The 19,408-nt window shown below is 46.0% G+C and overlaps 1 protein-coding gene and 1 non-coding gene across 9 annotated transcripts in view; both read left to right on the top strand.

Moving 5' to 3' along the window:
* The first annotated feature begins 5,342 nt into the window (after nt 1–5,342).
* The window catches only part of SRCAP (Snf2 related CREBBP activator protein), a 33,033-nt gene continuing 18,967 nt past the window's right edge, over nt 5,343–19,408 (top strand). For 3 of the 8 annotated variants that reach the window (XM_060120026.1, XM_060120025.1, XM_060120027.1), the window contains exons 1-16: nt 5,375–5,647; nt 7,092–7,165; nt 7,730–7,992; nt 9,399–9,650; nt 10,966–11,151; nt 11,388–11,528; nt 12,873–13,095; nt 13,211–13,488; nt 14,131–14,224; nt 14,363–14,452; nt 14,904–15,092; nt 15,182–15,510; nt 15,940–16,117; nt 17,015–17,151; nt 17,375–17,544; nt 17,660–17,852. In XM_060120026.1, coding sequence (XP_059976009.1) covers nt 7,939–7,992; nt 9,399–9,650; nt 10,966–11,151; nt 11,388–11,528; nt 12,873–13,095; nt 13,211–13,488; nt 14,131–14,224; nt 14,363–14,452; nt 14,904–15,092; nt 15,182–15,510; nt 15,940–16,117; nt 17,015–17,151; nt 17,375–17,544; nt 17,660–17,852 — 2,514 coding nt within the window. In that variant the 5' untranslated portion in view covers nt 5,375–5,647; nt 7,092–7,165; nt 7,730–7,938. Of the gene's footprint in view, nt 5,648–5,784; nt 5,942–6,342; nt 6,419–7,091; nt 7,166–7,729; nt 7,993–9,398; nt 9,651–10,965; nt 11,152–11,387; nt 11,529–12,872; nt 13,096–13,210; nt 13,489–14,130; nt 14,225–14,362; nt 14,453–14,903; nt 15,093–15,181; nt 15,511–15,939; nt 16,118–17,014; nt 17,152–17,374; nt 17,545–17,659; nt 17,853–19,408 lie in introns of those variants that run through there. The other 5 variants (XR_009534622.1, XM_060120021.1, XM_060120023.1 and 2 more) reach the window with 4 other exon arrangements.
* Nucleotides 13,910–14,040, top strand: LOC132477175 (small nucleolar RNA SNORA30/SNORA37 family). The gene has a single exon (XR_009530200.1). It is a non-coding gene; the product is annotated as a small nucleolar RNA SNORA30/SNORA37 family (small nucleolar RNA).

Here is a 19,408-nt window from a genome sequence, read left to right as displayed (position 1 = left end):
TGGTATATTTGTTATAACTGACGAAACTACACTGACATGCTATCACCCGAAGTCCATAGTTTACATTATGGTTCACCCCTGGTGTGCATTTTATGGGTTTGGACAAATGTATAATGACATGTACCCACCAGTAAGTATCATACAGAGTATTCTTTGCCCTAAAAATCCTCTGTGCTCCTATTCGTCCCATCTCCCCGCCCCCAATCCCTGACAACCACTGATCTTTTTACTATCTCCATAGTGTTGCCTTTTCCAGAATGTCATATAGTTGGAATCATACAGTATGCAGTCTTTTTTTTAATTTTTAAAATTCATTTATTTATTGGCTGCATTGGGTCTTCGTTGCTGAGTGGGTTTTCTCTAGTTGCGGCGAGCGGGGGCTGCTCTTCATCGTGGTGCGCAGGCTTCTCATTGCGGTGGCTTTTCTTGTTGCGGAGCACGGGCTCTAGGTGCGTGCACTCCAGTAGTTGTGTCGCGCAGGCTCAGTAGCTGTGGCGCGCGGGCATGTGGGATCTTCCCCGACCAGGGCTCGAACTCATGTCCCCTGAACTGGCAGGCAGATTCTTAACCACTGCACCACCAGGGATGTCCCAGTATGCAGTCTTTTCAGATTTATTTTTTTCAGTTAGTAATGTGTTTAAGATTCCACCATGTCTTTTCATAGCTTGATAGCTCACTTCCTTTTAGCGTTGAATGATAGCCCATTGTCTGAATGTACCACAGCTTATTTAACCATTCACCCATTGAAGGACATTTTGGTTGCTTCTAAGTTCTGGCAGTTCTACATAAAACTGCTGTAGACATCCAGGTGCAGGTTTTGTGTGGACATAAATTTTCAACTCCTTTGGGTGTTTAAAAGGAGTGATTACCGGTTTGTATGGTAAGAGTACATTTACTTTTGTAAAAAACCACCAAATTGTCTTCCACAGTGGCTGTACCATTTTGCATTCCCACCAGCAACGCATGAGAGTTCCCACTGCTCCACATTCTCATCAGCATTTGATGTTGTCAGTGTTCTGGATTTGGAGCATTCTAATAGATGTGTAGTGGTATGTCATTTTTGTTTCAATTTGCATTTCCCTGATGACATATGATGTGGAGCATCTTTTCATATGCTTATTTGCTGTCTGTGTATCTTTTTTGGTGAGGTGTCTGTTAAGGTCTTTGACCCATTTTTGTTTTAATCGGGTTGTTTTCTTATTTTTCAGTTTTAAGAGTTCTTTGTATATTTTGGATAACAGTCCTTTATCAGATGGGTCTTTTGCAAATATTTTCCCTCTGTCTGTGGCTTATCTTCTCATTCCCTTGACATTGTCTTTCACAGAGCAGTTTTTCATTTCAGTGAAATCCGGTTTATCAATTATTTCTTTCATGAATCATACCTTTGTTGTTGCATCTAAAAAGTCATCATTGGACTTCCCTGGTGGCACAGTGGTTAAGAACCCGCCTGCCAAAGCAGGGGACACACAGTTCAAGCCCTGGTCCGGGAAGATCCCACATGCCGTAGAGCAACTAAGCCCGTGTGCCACAACTACTGAGCCTGCGCTCTAGAAGCCTGCAAACCACACCTACTGAGACCACGTGCCACAACTACTGAAGCCCACGCACCTGGAGCCAGTGCGCCGCAACAAGAGAAGCCACCGCAAGAAGCCCGCGAACCACAACGAAGAGTAGCCCCTGTTCACTGCAACTAGAGAAAGCCTGTACACAGCAACGAAGACCCAACACAGCCAAAAATAAATAAATAAATAAAAAATTTAAAAAAAGCCCGAGCACCGCAACGAAGAGTAGCCCCCACTCACCACAATTAGAGAAAGCGTGTGCACAGAAACGAAGACCCAACGCAGCAAAAAAAAAAAAAAAAAAAAAAAAAAAATCATCATTGCCACAGGCAAGGTCATCTAGATTTTCTCCTGTGTTATCTTGTAGGAATTTTATAGTTTTATGCTTTACATTTAAGTGTGTGATCCATTGAGTTAATTTTTGTGAAGGGTATAAGATCTGTGTCTAGATTAAATTTTTGCATGTGGATGTCCAGTCATTCCAGCGCCATTTGTTGAAAAGACTACCTTTGTTCTATTGTATCGCCTTTGCTCCTTTGTCAAAGATCAGACTATATTTATGTGGGTCTACTTCTGGGCTCTCTATTCTGTTCCATTGATCTATTCTTTTGCCAATATCACACTGTCTTGATTACTGCAGCTTTATAGTAAGGCTTGAAGTCTGGTAGTGTCAGTCTTGCAACTTGGTTCTCCTTCAATACTGTTTTGGCTATTCTGATCTTTTGCCTCTCCATACAAACTTTAGAATCAGCTTGTTGATATCCACAAAGTAGCTTGCTGGGATTTTGATTGGATTGCATTGAATCTATAGATCAAGTTGGGAAGAACTGACATCTTGACAATATTGAGTCTTCATTATTCACTTTTCATTCAACCAAAATTTCATTTGTCTAATGAACAATCTCTTCTTCACAGGGTTGTTTGAAATGTTTTTCATATAATAATTATCTAGAGATACTGTGAACGCTGTGACAATGTACCTGCTCTCAAGGAGTTTATCTTTTAGTGGGAAGGGGGCAGACAATAAACAAACATACAAATAAATTAATAACTTCAAGTAAGGGTTGTGAAAAAGGCATGTGATAAAGAGTGACAGGCAGTGAAAGGGTTATTTAATGTCAGGGAACTTCTCTGAGGAGGCAACATTTGAACTAAGACCTTCATGAAAAGGGAGAGTTGGCCATGAGAAAAATTTTTATTATTATTATTATTGTTATTTTTGGGGATCTGAGTTCCCCGACCAGGGACTGAACCCAGGACCACGCAGTGAAAGCGTTGAGTTTTAACCACTGGACCGCCAGGGAATTCCAAGAAAAATTTTTAGACGGAGGGAACAATGGAGATGAAGACTCTGGAAGCAGAAGTGAATTGGATGGATGGTTTGGAGAAGGGCATGGTGGCTGTAGTATAGTGAACAAGAGGTAAATGAGGTTAAAAAAAATAGGGATCATATCCTGTAGGGTTATTTTATTGAAAAAAATTAAGTATAAAATACACGTTGTGAGATAAAGTGTACAAATTTTACGTGCACATTTCAGTGAATGTTTATATCTGTATACACCCATGGATGTGACCTCATCCAGATCAAGATATAGAAGAGGAGTCAGCAAACTTTTTTTGGTAAGATGCCAGATAGAAAATAGTTTAGGCTTTGTGGGCTATGGTCTCTGCTGCAACTACTCAGCTCTGCTACTATAGCAGGAAAGCAGCCATAGTTGCTATGTAATGAAGAGGCATGGTCAGATTCCCATAAACCTTTAGTTGCGGACACTGAAATTTGAATTACTTGTAATTTTAACATATCACAAAATATTTTTTCTTCTTTTGATTTTTTCCTCAACCATTTGAAAATGTAAAAACCATTCTTAGCTTGCCAGCTGTACAAAAACAGGTGGTGGGCAGGACTTGCCCTTTGGGCCATAGTTTACCAACCTCTGATACATTTCTAGTATCCCTCTTGTGCATCTTTCCAGTTAAAACCTTTCTCTCCCAATGGTTATTGTTCTGATTTTTATCACCATCAATTAACTTTGTCTGCTCTTGAACTTTATATAATTGGAATCATATGCATTTACTCTCGTGTCTGGCTTCTTCAGCTCAACATAATGTCTGTCCTATGGGAATTTTAAACCATGATACATAATTTTCATTTAAGAGAACTAAGATGATCTTAAGTGTGAGAGCATCATGGTCTGATTTATATGAAAACGTCACTCTGGTTGCTGTGTGGAGAACGGAGTAAAGGGAAACAGAAGTGGGAGTGGGAGGCCCAGTCAGGAGTAATCCAAGCCAAAAGATGATGGTGGCTGGATTATAGTCAACGAAAATGGAAGACAGACTTTAGACTTGAGTTTGAGCTCACATATCCAATACCAGTTATTTCTGTGTTTCATAAGGTGTGAAAATACTAGTAAATTTCCTGAATAATCTTTCTGAGACTGGCATAGTGAATTGTCAGGTATAAACCATGTCTTTACCCTCAAGGGGTTAACAACAGTTTTGGGCGTGGGGTGGACAGACCATGAATCCAGATACAATGCAATCAGTTCTTTATGAAGCCCAGGAGGCTATGGGAGCCAGAAGGGGTATTAAACCAGCCTAAGGGTAGTCAAGAGAGATCGTCTGGGGGTTGTGGCCCTTGAGCTAAATTCTGAAGGAAAAATATTGAAAAAGGATAAAAAAGTATACGGGAAAGCCAAGAAATGTGAGATCTCTTGGGAGTTCAGTGTGGTTCTATGGAGTCTCAGAAATATGTAAGCTTGGCCTGGAAAGAAAGATTTTGAACTGGGCCTAAATGGATGGGCACTTACTCACTTTTTCAATCAAACAATCCATCCTGGATGCTTCTGTGTGCCCTGCGGCTCCAGCATAGGACAGAGGTAGCAAACTGACAGCCTGTGGCTGAATCTGATGTATTTTGCCCCTCTTTGCTTTATTTACACTACCTTCCTGGTCCTCCTAGGTTTTTGAGTTTTCAACTCCTGGTCTTTGCTGTAACAAAAACAGTACTTCAAATCAACGACACAGACAGAGAATCAACTCTTTGAGTAGAATGGGGAGGAGCTCAACTGAGTGGATGAAGAGGAGCTGAATGAGAGCTTTATCTGGGATTCTGTACCTGGCTCCTAGGGTGGGCTTTAGGTGGTAAATTTTGTAAGTGTTTGTATCCTTGTGACTTAGACTGCTTGGTTATGAATCTTCGTTCTGGACTCTGTCACTAGTTAATCTATGAGCCTCAAATCATCTGTAAAATGGAGCACTGCTGGGATTAAAAGAGATAATCAGTGCACAAAGTGGCCTCAGTAGAAGGTATCTGTTATTATTATTATTCGATTCCGGGGTGAGGGTATCATATTCTCAAAGGGGTTCTTAACCTAAAAAGTTGGCTAACAGATGGCATTAAGTGCTTAGGAGTTACTGGGAATACCACCCTTGCGTAAAACGAAGCAGCTCTACATAAGTGGACTGTCGTGGGAATCCAGAGGCCCAGGTTCCACTACTAATTTGCTGAAAGTACCTGAGAAATCGCTTCAGCTTTCTGGGTGATCTATTAAAAAAAAAAAAGTGGGGTGGATCGATCCGAGTTGGCAGCCGCAAAGCAGCCCCAGCGGCAGGTTCCATGGTGGAGGGTAAAAGCTTTCCGCCGCGGAGCAAGCGGCGAGCCTACGGGAGGACTACATCTCCCAGGCTGCCTTGCGCTTCGGACAGCGCCCTACGCTAGCACGCGAACCTCTCCGCTCCCCGAACCTCCAGTTACTGTCTCTCGCGAGAGGACGGGCCGCGCCGGCGGTAGCGATAGTGAGCTGTGGTGGTGGCGGTGGTGTTGGTGGTGGCGGCCGAGACGGCGGCGGCCATTTTGGTGAGGCCTCGGAAGCGGCGGTGGCGGTTCGCTGCGAGTAGCGTCTCCCATTTTTCCCACCCACCGCCCGCATCTCTGTGCCGCGAGAGGAAGCAGTGGAAGCAAGGCGGTGGCAGTAACCGCGGGCCCCAGGGGAATTTAAAGGCCGCGAAGGCGGCGGCCAAGAGGGGGCCCTCCCCCCTCCTCGGCGGGAGGGGGGGTGGTGCGCACGCCCCCGAGGACGCAGGTAAGGAGAGGGAGACAAGATGGCGGACGCCCCAAAGCTCCCCCTCCCCTTACGGGTGGCTGCGCGCGCATCTTTCCGCCACCGCCTCCCCTCCCACCTTCCCGGGGTGCTGCGCGCGCACCTTCGGCCGGGGCCCCGGGGCCGGTGCGCGAGGCTGTCGGCGCGCGCCCATAGCGACAGGCTGAGGGGGGCCAAGCCGGCCGGCTCTGGGCCCGGGCGCGTCTTCTCTCTCCTCCCGCCCGTCTGCGCACGCGTGCCTGAGCGAGCGAGCGAGCCCTGAGAGGACGGACCCAGGTGCGCTCCTGCCCGCCCACCAACCCCAGTCCCCCCTAAGGGGCGCGCGGGAAGAGGAAGGGGGGCGTGGGACGAGTAGTCGGGGCCCGCGCCCACCATATCCAGTCAGGAGCCAGAACCTGGCGGCACAAGCCCTCCCTTATCTCAGCCTTTCGCGGTCTGGTGGTGGGGGCTCCCTGATGGGCAGGGATGAGAGGCTTCCTAGTCCTGCGACCCTTGGGTGCGTGGGTTTGGGTTCTGGCGGGAGCCCCCGGGCGGTGCGCGCAGCCGGCTCTCTCCGCCTCCAGGCGCGCACGCGCGGGCCCCTCCCCCAGTCGCGCACGTTGGGTGGGGTGGGAGTCTAGGAGGGGGCGGGGCTATCTTAGGGCTAGTGGCAAGTTGGGGCAGAGGTCAGGGGTCACGGTGGGTCAGGCTGTGGGGCCGGCTGGGAGACGGTAATGAAGCCGGGGGTCGAGAGTTCAAGCTTCTTGGATTCTGGTTAGCTCGATTCCAGTGACTCTGTTGTGGAAGGTGGAGTGAATCGAAGGCTGCACCGTGGTTAAAGAATTTCCTTAAACACTGGGGAAACACTTCCGGGCCTTGTGTGGGTTTACCCTGCCTATTTCCGGAGTATGGTTCTTTGCTGTTCGGGCTTCCTTACCTCTGCTCCTCTAAGGTCTCCTGCTCTAGTTCTGGTGTTTGGGGAAGTGTCATATGGCGCAGGTATAGGAGTCGCAGGGCCTGCCCTGAGGAAGGGTGGATCCTCCTATGTTTAGCCCTCACTGGAAAGGAGAGCCGGCTGCCAGGCAGCCAGCACCTTTTGAGCTTCTGGACGTGACAGCTTTTTTGGCTTTGTTAATTTGTCCTCCATTCAGAAGTTGGAGCCTTTTACCCTTAAGCTTTTTAAACTTGTTTGCGGGGCTTCACTTCCCTGCATCTCCTCCGCAGCCAGAATCTCATGTTACTAGGGAATTCTGTTTTCACAAAACATGGTTTGTTTTTATTTTTCTGAAATGTGATTTTTTTTTTTTTACTACCGTTATTCTCTGCCGCCTTTGAACTGATTTGGGTGTATTTAAAAGCCTCAAAAGTTGGTGTAAAGAAGGCTTTGATGGGTGTTGGTAAATGTGGATTAGTTCCTCACTGCTGTTTTCCTCCCTGTTTGTTTCAGGCGTGATTCCCCTCAGTACGGCGGCACCGTGGAAGTACAGACTTTCACAGGGGGTGTGGTCTCAGCTCACACAGGTGAGGGCTCAAATACCATTTCATGTGCTGATGCTAATGGGAAAGATGTTTGAGATAATGATTGTGGTGCAATAACAGATCTGGGACTATGGAGAGAGAAAGATCTGATCACCCTGACTCTACCAAGGAGAGTAGCACGTTCTCTTGGTTTGGCATCAGACTGTCTAGGTTTGTCTTCCTCCTCCTACTTCCTTACTGTGACCTTATGTAACTCTTTTGGTCTCTTTGTATTCTGACTTCCTAACTTATAAAACAGAGGAAATATTAGAATGTAAACTACATTTATGTCAGCGGTCTTTTCTGCATAGCTGTGTTTTTGGTATGTAGAAGGAACTAAATAAGCATTTATCATAGCGTGAAAAGTATCTGGTTTATAAGGTAGATGTGGGGATTATAGAACACATCAAGTAAGTACTCAGTAAAGTATTTGACACATAGTAGATGCTCAAGAAATGTAAGCTATAATCACTGTGTTCAGTTATCTTTGTTAGTGTTATCCCTGTTTTTTAAGAAGATTCTTTAATCTTTCTAAATCCCATTTCCACTCTTTTCTACCTATTTTAGGTGCTCCAGAGGCCGGTGAACCTGAGTGGAGGCTGGGACGCCCTAGTGGGCCCCGGGCCCTGGAAGGCGGGTCCCGGTGGCCGGTGGCCCAGAATGAGGCCAGCTCCCAGCATGCCCTGCAGCCGGACGCCAGCCCCTCGGCCAGCAGCAGTGGTGACAACGACCCAGTCGTTCTTCAGGCATCCAAAGAGGAGCCTGGGAGTGGGACCATGCAGAGCAGCCCCTCCCCTGCTCACCCTCAGCTCCCAATCTTGCAAACACAGGTTTGAAAGTGGGGAGGGTTCCTTCTCTGCTTCTGCTTTGTGGGCTGCTGGCTTTGAGGCAGAAGAAATGTGGCAGGTCTTAGCCGTGTTTCCATGATCCTAGCTACCTGGGTAGCTGAGTTTGGAGAATCTTTGATGCTCAGGTGGGCTGTCAAGCCTGTTGGATACTCATATTCTACTTGACATTAGTGTAATGTTGATCTCTAAGAGCATGGAAATTCCTCGTTACCTGAAAAAAGTTGAATTAAGTCAGGTTGGAAATGGGGTTTGTGACAAAATGCTTTTAAGACTGCGTACTTTGAGAATAGCTTGGTTTCTTTTGGAGCTGGAATGAGGTAAGCCTTATGGATGGTGTGTAGTATTCACTCTTTTCTCATACTGAGGGAGTGCTGGAGGTAGGAGAAGAAAATCATGACTTTTAAAAAACTGGACAGACCTAGGTTTCCCGTACAGTAGGCTTTTGATGGTTATGGGTTTGATATTATTTTCCTGAGCAGCTGGGAAATTATGCGACATAATGTCTTTCTTCCTTTAGTTGAGGTAGGAATTTGAGTGGCACATTGTGAGGCTTGTGTGCCAGAGTGAATTTCACGAGTTCCCTCACTATCCACATTTAAGTAGGACTTTGTTCTCTACTTATTATTGCTTATGCGGTACCTTGTAATGGGTGGTATTTGAGAACAGTGACTAATCCTCCCTTTCCCCTCCTGCCTCTCCAGTAAAGGAAACTACCAAGACTGGTGATGAACATAAAGAGGTTTAGGTAATCTGGGACTTTTTGATGCTTTTTTTTTTTTTTTTGCGGTACGCGGGCCTCTCACTGTTGTGGCCTCTCCCATTGTGGAGCACAGGCTCCGGACGCGCAGGCTCATTGCATAGCTCACGGGCCCAGCCCCTCCGTGGCATGTGGGATCTTCCCGGACCGGGGCACGAGACTGTGTCCCCTGCATTGGCAGGCGGACTCTCAACCACTGCGCCACCAGGGAAGCCCTTTTGATGCTTTTTGAATTTGGTGGTAGCTCAGATTTATTCGCATGGGTGAATCTGCCATACTTGCTGTGAAAAGGAGGGGAAAATAGGGAGTTGTTTATGTGAGTGAAATCATTGAGGTTCTGAAAAGATCATGAAAATTTGAGGTCATGTGCTATAGTAGTAGTCTTGAATTCGGGAATTGTGTAAATGTCAGGCTCTAATTCCTCTTGCATGCCAAGTGTTGACTGGAAACTTGGCTTTGCCGTCTTGAGTACCTTATTAAAACTTTATCCCAAATGTTGTGTTTATAAAAATGAGGTTGATACCTTACTCCAGAGCTTTTTCTTGTGGAGATAGAATGAAGTAATGTACTTAAAACCCATGGTAGAGTGCCACTAAGCATTCATCTTATCTATCATTTCTCCCTTTTCTAGATGGTGTCGGACGGCATGACAGGCAGCAATCCTGTGTCCCCTGCCTCATCCAGTTCCCCAGCCTCTAGTGGGGCAGGTGGCATCTCCCCCCAGCATATAGCTCAAGATTCCTCTTTGGATGGACCTCCAGGGCCTCCAGATGGTGCCACAGTGCCCCTGGAGGGGCTCAGCTTACCCCAGGCTGCTGACCTGGCTAACAAGGGCCCAAAGTGGGAGAAGAGCCATGCTGAGATTGCAGAGCAGGCCAAGCATGTATGTATTGGGAAGGCCCATGAGGCTTCTTGGGAGTCTTCCTCCCTGAACTCCTATGTCCCGTGGGTATTTTACATTTCTTTCCTTATCTTTGATTTACAATACAGGCTCTGCTTTGATCTTGAGCAAGTTGCTTGAACGCTGAGCCTCATTTTCTTTTTTTTAAATAAGGATGGTGTAGTAGTGAATAGGCTATTAAAAGGTTTAAGTTAAAGGAGAAAATAGACACAAAAGTGCTTTGTAAGCTATGAGTCTCCTAAGATTTACTGGTTTCTACTTCACATTTTTCTCCTGTAGTCTCTGTTACACTTACCAGAGATAAACGTCGTCTCTGGGCCAGCAACATCAGCATTACCTGGGAACTTACTAGAAATGCAAATTTTTCATACCCTTCTTCTACCTACCCATTTAAAACTCTAGTCATGGGGTCCAGCACTGTCTTAAAAAGCACTACAGATGACTCTGATGCATGCTCGAACTTGAGAGCCATTGTTTAATATCCATGTCTTTCTTGGTGTTTCCTTGGTGACCATCAGGCCATTTAGTTCCTTGTCTCATCTGTGGCTGTTAGTTCCTTTGATTTAGTTTTTGTCAGGAGAGGACAAAAATAATGAGGGCAGTTGTCCTGAGTTTATAAGTCACCTCTGTTAAATAAAAATTTCAAGTGCTTTCATTTTTCTTTTTATGAGATACAATCAATGTAGAAACAGTGTTACCTTTTTGTAATACTAATCACTGTTAATCTTTTTGTGTATAACTGTTCAGTATTTTCCACAAAAAAGTACATTTTTATAAAAATAATATTTTTAAAAAACAGAAACAGGATTATGTAAATTGGATTTTATAGCATATTTCTAAGTACGAACATATACTCTTGTGTAAGTAGAATTCTGCGGCAGTGAAGGTCCCTTCAATGTATCTAGAGTCAGTAAGGAAGCATGCTTTCCTTGTTCTCTGGGAAGCTTCCCTTGGATATGTTTTCCTAAGTTTTGCCTATATTCATAAGGTATGGAGTGTGAAAAAGTGGAAAAAGCATGAAATCTGGTGTGTGGAGTCAGACCTATTTTTAATTCCCAGTACTTATCACCTCCTATCTGTGTAATCTCAAGTAAATCACTCAATCTCCCTGATCTTTTTTTTGCTCATCTGAAGAGCGTATAATATCAACTCGTAGGATTGGTATGTGGACTCAAGACAAGCATATAACACTCAGTCCAGTCAGTGCCTGTACGTAGTCAGAGCTCAGGGATTCAGCCGTGGTCATGAGGTGAAGTATATGTTAAGTAACTTGATTGACCTAGCTCTTCCTCATTAGGAGGCTGAGATTGAGACTCGGATTGCTGAGCTGCGGAAGGAGGGTTTCTGGTCACTGAAGAGACTGGCTAAAGTGCCTGAGCCTCCCCGCCCCAAGGGCCACTGGGACTATCTGTGTGAGGAGATGCAGTGGCTCTCTGCCGACTTTGCTCAGGAGCGCCGTTGGAAACGGGGTGTGGCCCGTAAGGTATGTCCTCAACTGGACCTACCACCTTCCATTTTGTTTTCAGGTTTGCTTTTTCGTGATGGGTGGGTTGGTTGGAAGGGAACCAAACATAATGGTATACAGTGCTTGTAAATGCTTCTAGTTTCGAGAGGCAAGCTCTGACTTCCCAGGTTTCTTGGCTTTGACTTTTCTCTTTACCCTGGACTTGGGGACGGGCCAAGGGTCGGCCTTGGAGTGTTTTCACCTCATTCCCACAGGTGGTGCGAATGGTAATCCGGCACCACGAGGAGCAGCGGCAGAAAGAGGAACGGGCCCGGAGGGAGGAGCAGGCCAAGCTGCGCCGAATCGCCTCCACCATGGCCAAGGATGTTAGGCAGTTTTGGAGCAATGTGGAGAAGGTAGGCAGCAGAGGTTGGGAAAGGGAAATGCCTTGGGGTTGACTGGTGGGTAGCATGGTAGCAGGAATGATCAAAAGTTCTCGAGAGAGAGTGGATAATTATTTCACGCAACTCTGATGACATTTCTTTTGTGTGCTGGATCTTTCAAGCATTGAGTTCTACGAGGAAGAGAGAAGTACAGTGGAAAAATATGGGCCCTGCATTTGGGGATTGCTAATAGGACTTCTTGACTCCCCTTGGCCATCTGTCCTTTGCAGCCCATTCAGCATACTTTTTCATGTGTGTGCCATTTACCTGCTTAAATACCATCAAAGTTCTCATTAACTGAATTGTTCTCATATATTAAGTTGTAATTGTTTCTTTTTTTAAAATATTAGTTTATTTTCTTTTATCTTTTTGGGCTGTGTCAGGGTCTTCTTTGTGGTGCACAGGCTTCTCTCTAGTTGCAGTGTGTGGGCTTCTCTCTAGTTGTGACGTGTGGGTTTTCTCTCTCTAGTTGTGGCGCCTGGGCTCCAGGGCACATGGGCTCTGTAGTTTGCAGCACGTGGGCTCTCTCATTGAGGCATGCGAGCTCAGTAGTCCTGGTGCGTGGACTTAGTTGAACCACGGCATGTGGGATCTTAGTTCCCTGACCAGGGATCAAACCCATGTCCCCTGCATTGTAAGGGGGATTCTTTACCACTGAACCACCAGGGAAGTCCCTGTAATTGTTTCTTAAGTATTACCTGGTTTCTGTCTATATTTTCATTCTTTTTTTTTTTTTTTGGCGGTACGCGGGCCTCTCACTGTTGTGGCCTCTCCCGTTGCGGAGCACAGGCTCCGGACGCGCAGGCTCAGTGGCCATGGCTCACGGGCCCAGCCGCTCCGTGGCATGTGGGATCTTCCCAGACCGGGGCACGAACCCGTGTCCCCTGCATCGGCAGGCGGACTCTCAACCACTGCGCCACCAGGGAAGCCCTATATTTTCATTCTTGTATTCTGCCAGTTCCTTTTCTTCTTTCCACTTCAAACATTCTTTTGTATGTCCGTGGCCATTTACACATGCTTTTTCTGCTGCAGGGGATGCCTTTTTCCTCATTTCACTTAGGGAATACCTATTTAATCTTTAAGATTCAGCTCCAGATACATTTGTAAGTCTTTCCCCACTGCCTGAGACTAAGCTGGCTCTTCTCTATCCTGTACTTCCTTTCTGCTTTCCTCAGAAGCACCCTTAAGGTCATTTAGCTCTTCCCTCGTGAAAAGCCAGCCCAGGGCCTAGCATAGAGGAGGCTTCCCTAAATGTTGAGTAAGAATACATGAGTAAAAGATTATCTTGGTGATCCCTCCATTTCATGCTTGTGTCAGGTGGTGCAATTCAAACAACAGTCCCGGCTTGAGGAAAAGCGGAAAAAAGCCCTGGACCTGCACCTGGATTTCATCGTGGGGCAAACTGAAAAGTACTCAGACCTTCTGTCTCAGAGCCTCAACCAGCCACTAACCTCCAGCAAAGCTGGTTCTTCCCCTTGCCTTGGCTCTTCCTCAGCTGCCTCTAGTCCTCCACCCCCAGTTTCCCGGATGGATGATGAAGGTGTGTGTCCTCTTTAGCTCTGTTACTCTTCCTCATGTACCCTTTCCAGAGCTGAAAACCCACCCTGTGGCTTGCAGGGCCCCGTGGACTTTGTGACCTTGTTCTCCTGCTATAGATGGGGACTTCCAACCCCAAGAGGAGGAGGAAGAGGATGATGAGGAGACGATTGAGGTTGAAGAACAACAGGAAGGCAATGATGCAGAGACCCAGAGGCGTGAGATTGAGCTACTGCGACGTGAGGGAGAACTGCCACTGGAAGAGCTGCTCCGTTCCCTCCCCCCTCAGCTGCTAGGAGGGCCTTCCAGCCCCTCAAGAACCCCCTCATCTCATGATAGTGACACCCGAGATGGGCCTGAAGAAGGTGGTGAAGAAGAGTCCTCTCAGGTGTTGAAGGTATGGGCAGACGGGGATAGAAGGTGGGTTCAGAGTGGGAGCAGAGGGAGAGCCTTAAGGACTGAGTTCTTCCAGTCTATAAGGTTGGTTGTGGTTTTTAGGAGTCCTCCCTGGTCTGAGCAGTTGGGCTCTCATTTGAGAATGGATAGGAAAGAACCTGGGTTTGGGGCAAGTTACAGTCTGAGATGGGCAGATTTCTGATGCGTGGAAGAGTGTACTATACTCTTAGAAGTGCTGTGTGAGCTTGAAAAAAAAGTTACTTTGGTCTTTTTCGCTTCTGTGAAATGGCCCTAATACTCACTTGCTGGTTTGTAGGTTCGGAGCTGAGACGGTAACCTTGAAGTCTCTTCTGGACCTAAGCTTTCTGTTTTCCCATGTGTCCGAGTGCATGGGGTTGGTGTTGGGGGCCTGTGTTTCTCTTCTAGCACTTTCACAGGTCCTCCCCCGGGCAGTGGGGCCAGGATTTGGTAGCTGGTACTGAAATTGAAAACCCTTGATTGTATCCTTGCCCTGGGACTGTGTCAGTGGCAACTGTCATTCAGTGGGACAGAGAGACTATTCTGTGACATCTTATTCAACGTTTTGTCTTTCTCTTGCTGCTCTAACCATAGGCCTTCTCCTTTTTCATCCTCTGCCAAACAGGTAAAGCCCCCAGCCTCCTCTGTCACACAGCGCAACAAACAGCCTTGGCATCCAGATGAGGATGATGAAGAGTTTGCTGCCAATGAAGATGAAGGTCAGGCCTGTTCTCAGTCCTGTTGCCTCTTACCCCTTGAATTGTCTGGACCTAATATTTCAGACTTTCTCACCTCTTCCACTTGGACTGTGTTCTGAGCCTCTGTCCCCGTTGATCTTGGTTCATTCTCTTTCCTAGCGGAGGATGAAGAGGATACCATAGCAGCTGAGGAGCAGTTGGAAGGGGAGGTGGATCATGCCATGGAGCTGAGCGAGTTGGCTCGAGAAGGTGACACCAGACATTTTACTGAGTACCCACTTGGTGTCTCTGTGCAGAATGCCAGAGATAAAGAAATGAATAAGATACAGATTTATAGATGGTTATAAGTAGAAAATTATGATTGGTTATGATGGAAGTTTGAACGAAGTGATGTGAGAGCTGAGTAGAGGGAAGAACTATTGGAAGAGGATAGTGGCCATGTTTGATCTGAACCTTAAAGGGGAGGTTCCTCAGATTGATAACTGTCCTTCCCAGTGGAAGGCAGGGCCATTCACAGTTCTGGCCCATGTTATAGGGCTTGGCTGAAAATAGCTGCTGCCGAAAGTAAACTCTTTTGCCTCCCCTCAGACCTGGGCCTAGCAGTGTCTGTAGAAGCTGAGGTAAAATGAACTGGCACCACTCAGACCTCCCCTTCTTCCCCATGAAGCATGTAAAGGCTTATCCTTCACTTCTCTTCTAGGTGAGCTGTCTGTGGAGGAGCTACTGCAGCAGTATGCAGGAGCCTATGCCTCTGATGCCTCTGCCCCAGGTTCTGGGAGTAGTGAAGAGGAAGATGAAGATGAAGCTGAGGCTAACAGCTCTGACTGTGAACCAGAGGGGGCCACAGAAGCTGAAGAGGCTACTCAAGAGGATAGTAGCAGTCAGTCAGGTGAATGTGTGGTCATGAGGCAAGAGCTGGGGAGGGCAAGACTGGAGGAGTAGGTATGGTGAACACTAAGCCTTGATCTTGTGCTTTAGACTCTGCTGAGGAACAGAGTGAGGATGAGGAAGATGAGCATTCAGAAGAGGAAGAAACAAGCAGGAGTTCGGAATCAGAGGAATCTGAGTCTGAGGAATCTGAGGAGTCCCAGTCACAGAGCCAAGCAGATGAGGAAGAGGAGGAAGATGATGACTTTGGGGTGGAGTACTTGCTTGCCAGGGACGAAGAGCAGAGTGAGGCAGATGGGGGCAGTGGACCTCCCACCCCAGGGCCCACCACCACTCTAGGCCCTAAGAAAGAAATTACTGACATCGCTGCAGCAGCTGAAAGTCTCCAGCCCAAGGGTTACACCTTGGCCACTACCCAGGTATTTCCAGGTCCAAGCTTCTGCTTTTTCATATCTTTTTTCTTTTTTTAAAAATAAACTTACTTATTTATTTTTGGCTGCCTAGGGTCTTCGTTGCTGCGTGCGGGCTTCTCATTGCGGTGGCTTCTCTCGTTGTGGAGCATGGGCTCCAGGCATGCGGGCTTCAGTGGTTGTGGCACTCGGGCTCAGTAGTTGTGGCTGGCGGGCTCTAGAGTGCAGGCTCAGTAGTTGTGGCACACAGGCTTTGTTGCTCCATGGCATGTGGGATCCTCCCGGACCAGGGCTCGAACCCATGTCCCCTGCATTGGCAGGTGGATTCTTAACCACTGCGCCACCAGGGAAGCCCCTGCTTTCTCATATCTTGACTCTCCTGTTTCTCAGTGACAGATTCCTCAATTCCATTGTGTTACCTCTCCTCCTACCTACTAGGTGAAGACACCCATCCCCCTGCTCCTACGGGGCCAGCTCCGGGAGTACCAACACATTGGGCTGGACTGGCTGGTTACTATGTATGAGAAGAAGCTTAATGGCATTCTTGCTGATGAGATGGGGCTAGGCAAGACGATCCAGACCATTTCCCTGCTTGCGCACTTGGCCTGTGAGAAAGGTAACTAGGCCGGGCCCTTCTTCTTGGGTCTCCTTTGGCCAATATCCTGGGAAGCTTATTTAATGACTTCAGCTGTAGCACGGTGAAACAGTCTCTTGCTGCTAAGTAGCTTCATTGACTCTGGTCAATAACTGTATAGAGAGGTCATTGTAGGCACTAGGATTCCCCAACCCCCCCACCCCCAAATTTTGACTTAGTTGATTTACAATTTTTGGTTAGTTTCAGGGGGTACAGCAAAGTGATTTGGTTATATGTATGTATGTATATGTTCTTTTTCAGATTCTTTTCCTTTTAGGTTATTGTAAGATATTGAATGTAATTCCCTGTGCTATGTAGTAAATTTTTTTAATCTATTTTACATGTAGTAGTGTGTATCTGTCAATCCCATACTCCTAATTTATCCCTTCTCCCCTTTCCCTTTGGGTAACCATAATTTTGTTTCCTGTGTCTGTAGGTCTGTTTCTGTTTTGTAAATATGTTCATTTGTATCATGGTGCTAGGATTCTTAGGAAGGGCCATTAGGACAGAATTGTCAGGGTTTTATACCTGAGTTCCAGAACCCCAAAGTTTGTATTTCCTTGCCATCTCTCATCATTTTTAAAATTCCTCTGCCCCAGATCTCTACGAATCTTACTTTATTTTTTAAAACTGAGGTATAATTAACATTTAACACTATATTTCAGATGTACAATATAATGATTTGGTATGTGTATACACTGCAGAACGATCATCATAGTAAGACTAGTTAAGGTCCATCATCATACATAGTTACAAAACATTTTGTTTTTTCCTGTGGTGAGAACTTTTAAGATTTACTGTTAGCAATTTCACATGTGCAATACAGTATTATTAACTGCAGTCACCGTGTTGTACATCTCTCATTCTTTTGCTAAACAGGTAACTGGGGTCCCCATTTGATCATTGTCCCCACCAGCGTGATGTTGAACTGGGAGATGGAGCTGAAACGTTGGTGCCCCAGCTTTAAAATCCTTACTTACTATGGAGCCCAGAAAGAGAGGAAGCTCAAGCGGCAGGTTTGCTTCCCCATGTGATTGCTCCCTTCCCCTATTGTTTCCTATACTTTTAGGCCCTTTCCTCAAATGAGTTCCTTTCCCTTCCCTTTCTGTTACCCCATTCTGCTCCTGGGACTTTTCTCCTTTCTCCCAACATGATTTCTGTCCCTTGAAGATCTTAGGATGTCTTCTTTTTGCTTTTTCTTTTCACCCCACTTTCTGTTACTTTCTCCTGATACTGCAGGGCTGGACCAAGCCCAATGCCTTCCATGTGTGTATCACATCTTACAAGCTGGTGCTGCAGGACCACCAGGCCTTCCGCCGCAAGAACTGGCGCTATCTCATTCTGGATGAGGCTCAGAACATCAAGAACTTCAAGTCTCAGCGCTGGCAGTCATTGCTCAACTTCAACAGGTGGAGATGGAGATGTCTGAGATTCATGGGAGGGTTGACTTGGCCTGCGGGTGGGATGCTTGGACAGTTGGGACTTTGCTGACCATCCTCCCTGTAATTCCCTGTCTCTTTGCAGCCAGAGACGCCTGCTCCTGACAGGAACACCCTTGCAGAACAGCCTCATGGAACTGTGGTCCTTGATGCACTTTTTGATGCCCCATGTCTTCCAGTCTCATCGCGAGTTCAAAGAATGGTTCTCTAATCCCCTAACTGGCATGATTGAGGGCAGCCAAGAGTACAATGAAGGTCTAGTCAAACGCCTTCACAAGGTAGGGCCTGTACCAGTTTGTCAAGGGCATTGGGAATGGCAAGGAACTAAGGGCAATACCCAGAAAACCCTTAGGAAGAGGGAAGTCAGTGCTAGGCTGAATTTACCCAGTTGTCAAGCTGCAGTGTTCCAGTAGCTAACTCATTGCCAGATTGGGTGACCTCATCTTAGTCATCATTCTGCTTGTTTTCTTTAATGGTAGCATTTCTGTTTTTATTCTTTGAGTAGAATGATAACGCTGATCAGTTTCTGGCTTGGGTTTCTCTTTACCTGACTTTCCACAACTACGTATTTTTGTTGTGTTCTCTTTTTCTTTTCTTCTTTTATTTATTTTTTTATTTTTGGTCTTCTCTGGCTCCTCTTCCTTTGTCCAGTGTCCAACTTTTAAATAACATCTCTCAGCATTCTGATCTTTACTTTTTTTTTGTCACCCAGTTTACTTATCTCATCGGCATACTGATTTATATAATTCCTTGACTCTGTAGACCACTCAACCTGTATTTAAATTTCTGGTAATGTCTTTAATTGAAAGTTCCTCTTTTTAAAAAAATTTTATTTATTTATTTATTTTTGTTATCTGCCCCCAACCCCTTTGACCCCCATCTGATGGACATTTTTATACAGAAAACAATAAAAATTTCCCTCTCAGGGCTTCCCTGGTGGCGCAGTGGTTGAGAGTCCACCTGCCGATGCAGGGGACACGGGTTCGTGCCCCGGTCCAGGAAGATCCCATATGCCGCGGAGCGGCTGGGCCCGTGAGCCATGGCTGCTGGGCCTGTGTGTCCAGAGCCTGTGCTCCGCAATGGGAGAGGCCACAACAGTGAGAGGCCCGCGTACCGCAAAAAAAAAAAAAATTCCCTTGAACTCACTCTGTTATAAGCCAAACATCTCAAGCCTTATAGCTTATTATTTCTACTCCATTTTGGTCAATCACACCATCATTTTGGTAAATCAAACTATCAGTAGAAACCAAGAAGTCTTCCTTAACTCTACTTCCTCCTTTTTAAAATTTTAAAGTGTTTTTAATATTATTTGTTCCCATTTTATTGAGATATAATTGACATATAGCACTGTATAAGTTTAAGGTGTACAACATAATGATTTGACTTATATACATCATGAAATGATTACCACACTAGATTTAGTGAAACTGTACCTTTATTTTCTCTTTTTTCACTTCTTCCATGTCAACTTGGTGACTGTGTCATATCAGATTTTATCTCCTGAGATCTCAGATTTGCCTTTGGTTTTCTATGCTGCTGTCAGTGCCACAGATTAGTTCTCAGCTTCTTGGCTGGATTTACTTTCACAATGTTGTAAATTTACAGTTACTCCTTGGAACTGTAGTTTGACTCATCCCTTCTGCTTAGTTAGTTGCTCTGTCCTCAGTGCTTTCTTTATCACTTCTTGTGTTGTGGTAATATCTTTTTGTTCCTCTCTTTTCATTATAGTAAATTACTTGAGAGGAGGGCTTGCATCTGATTCACCTTTGTGTGATTGGTTCCCGGCATGCTGCATGGCTCCATGAGTGTTTACTGATGGGCTAAGCCAGCGCTC

Source organism: Mesoplodon densirostris, chromosome 16, assembly GCF_025265405.1.
Source record: "Mesoplodon densirostris isolate mMesDen1 chromosome 16, mMesDen1 primary haplotype, whole genome shotgun sequence".
Taxonomy (NCBI): Eukaryota; Metazoa; Chordata; class Mammalia; order Artiodactyla; family Ziphiidae; genus Mesoplodon; species Mesoplodon densirostris.
Note: the sequence above shows the minus strand (reverse complement) of the source record. Positions and strands in the feature narration are given on the sequence as shown.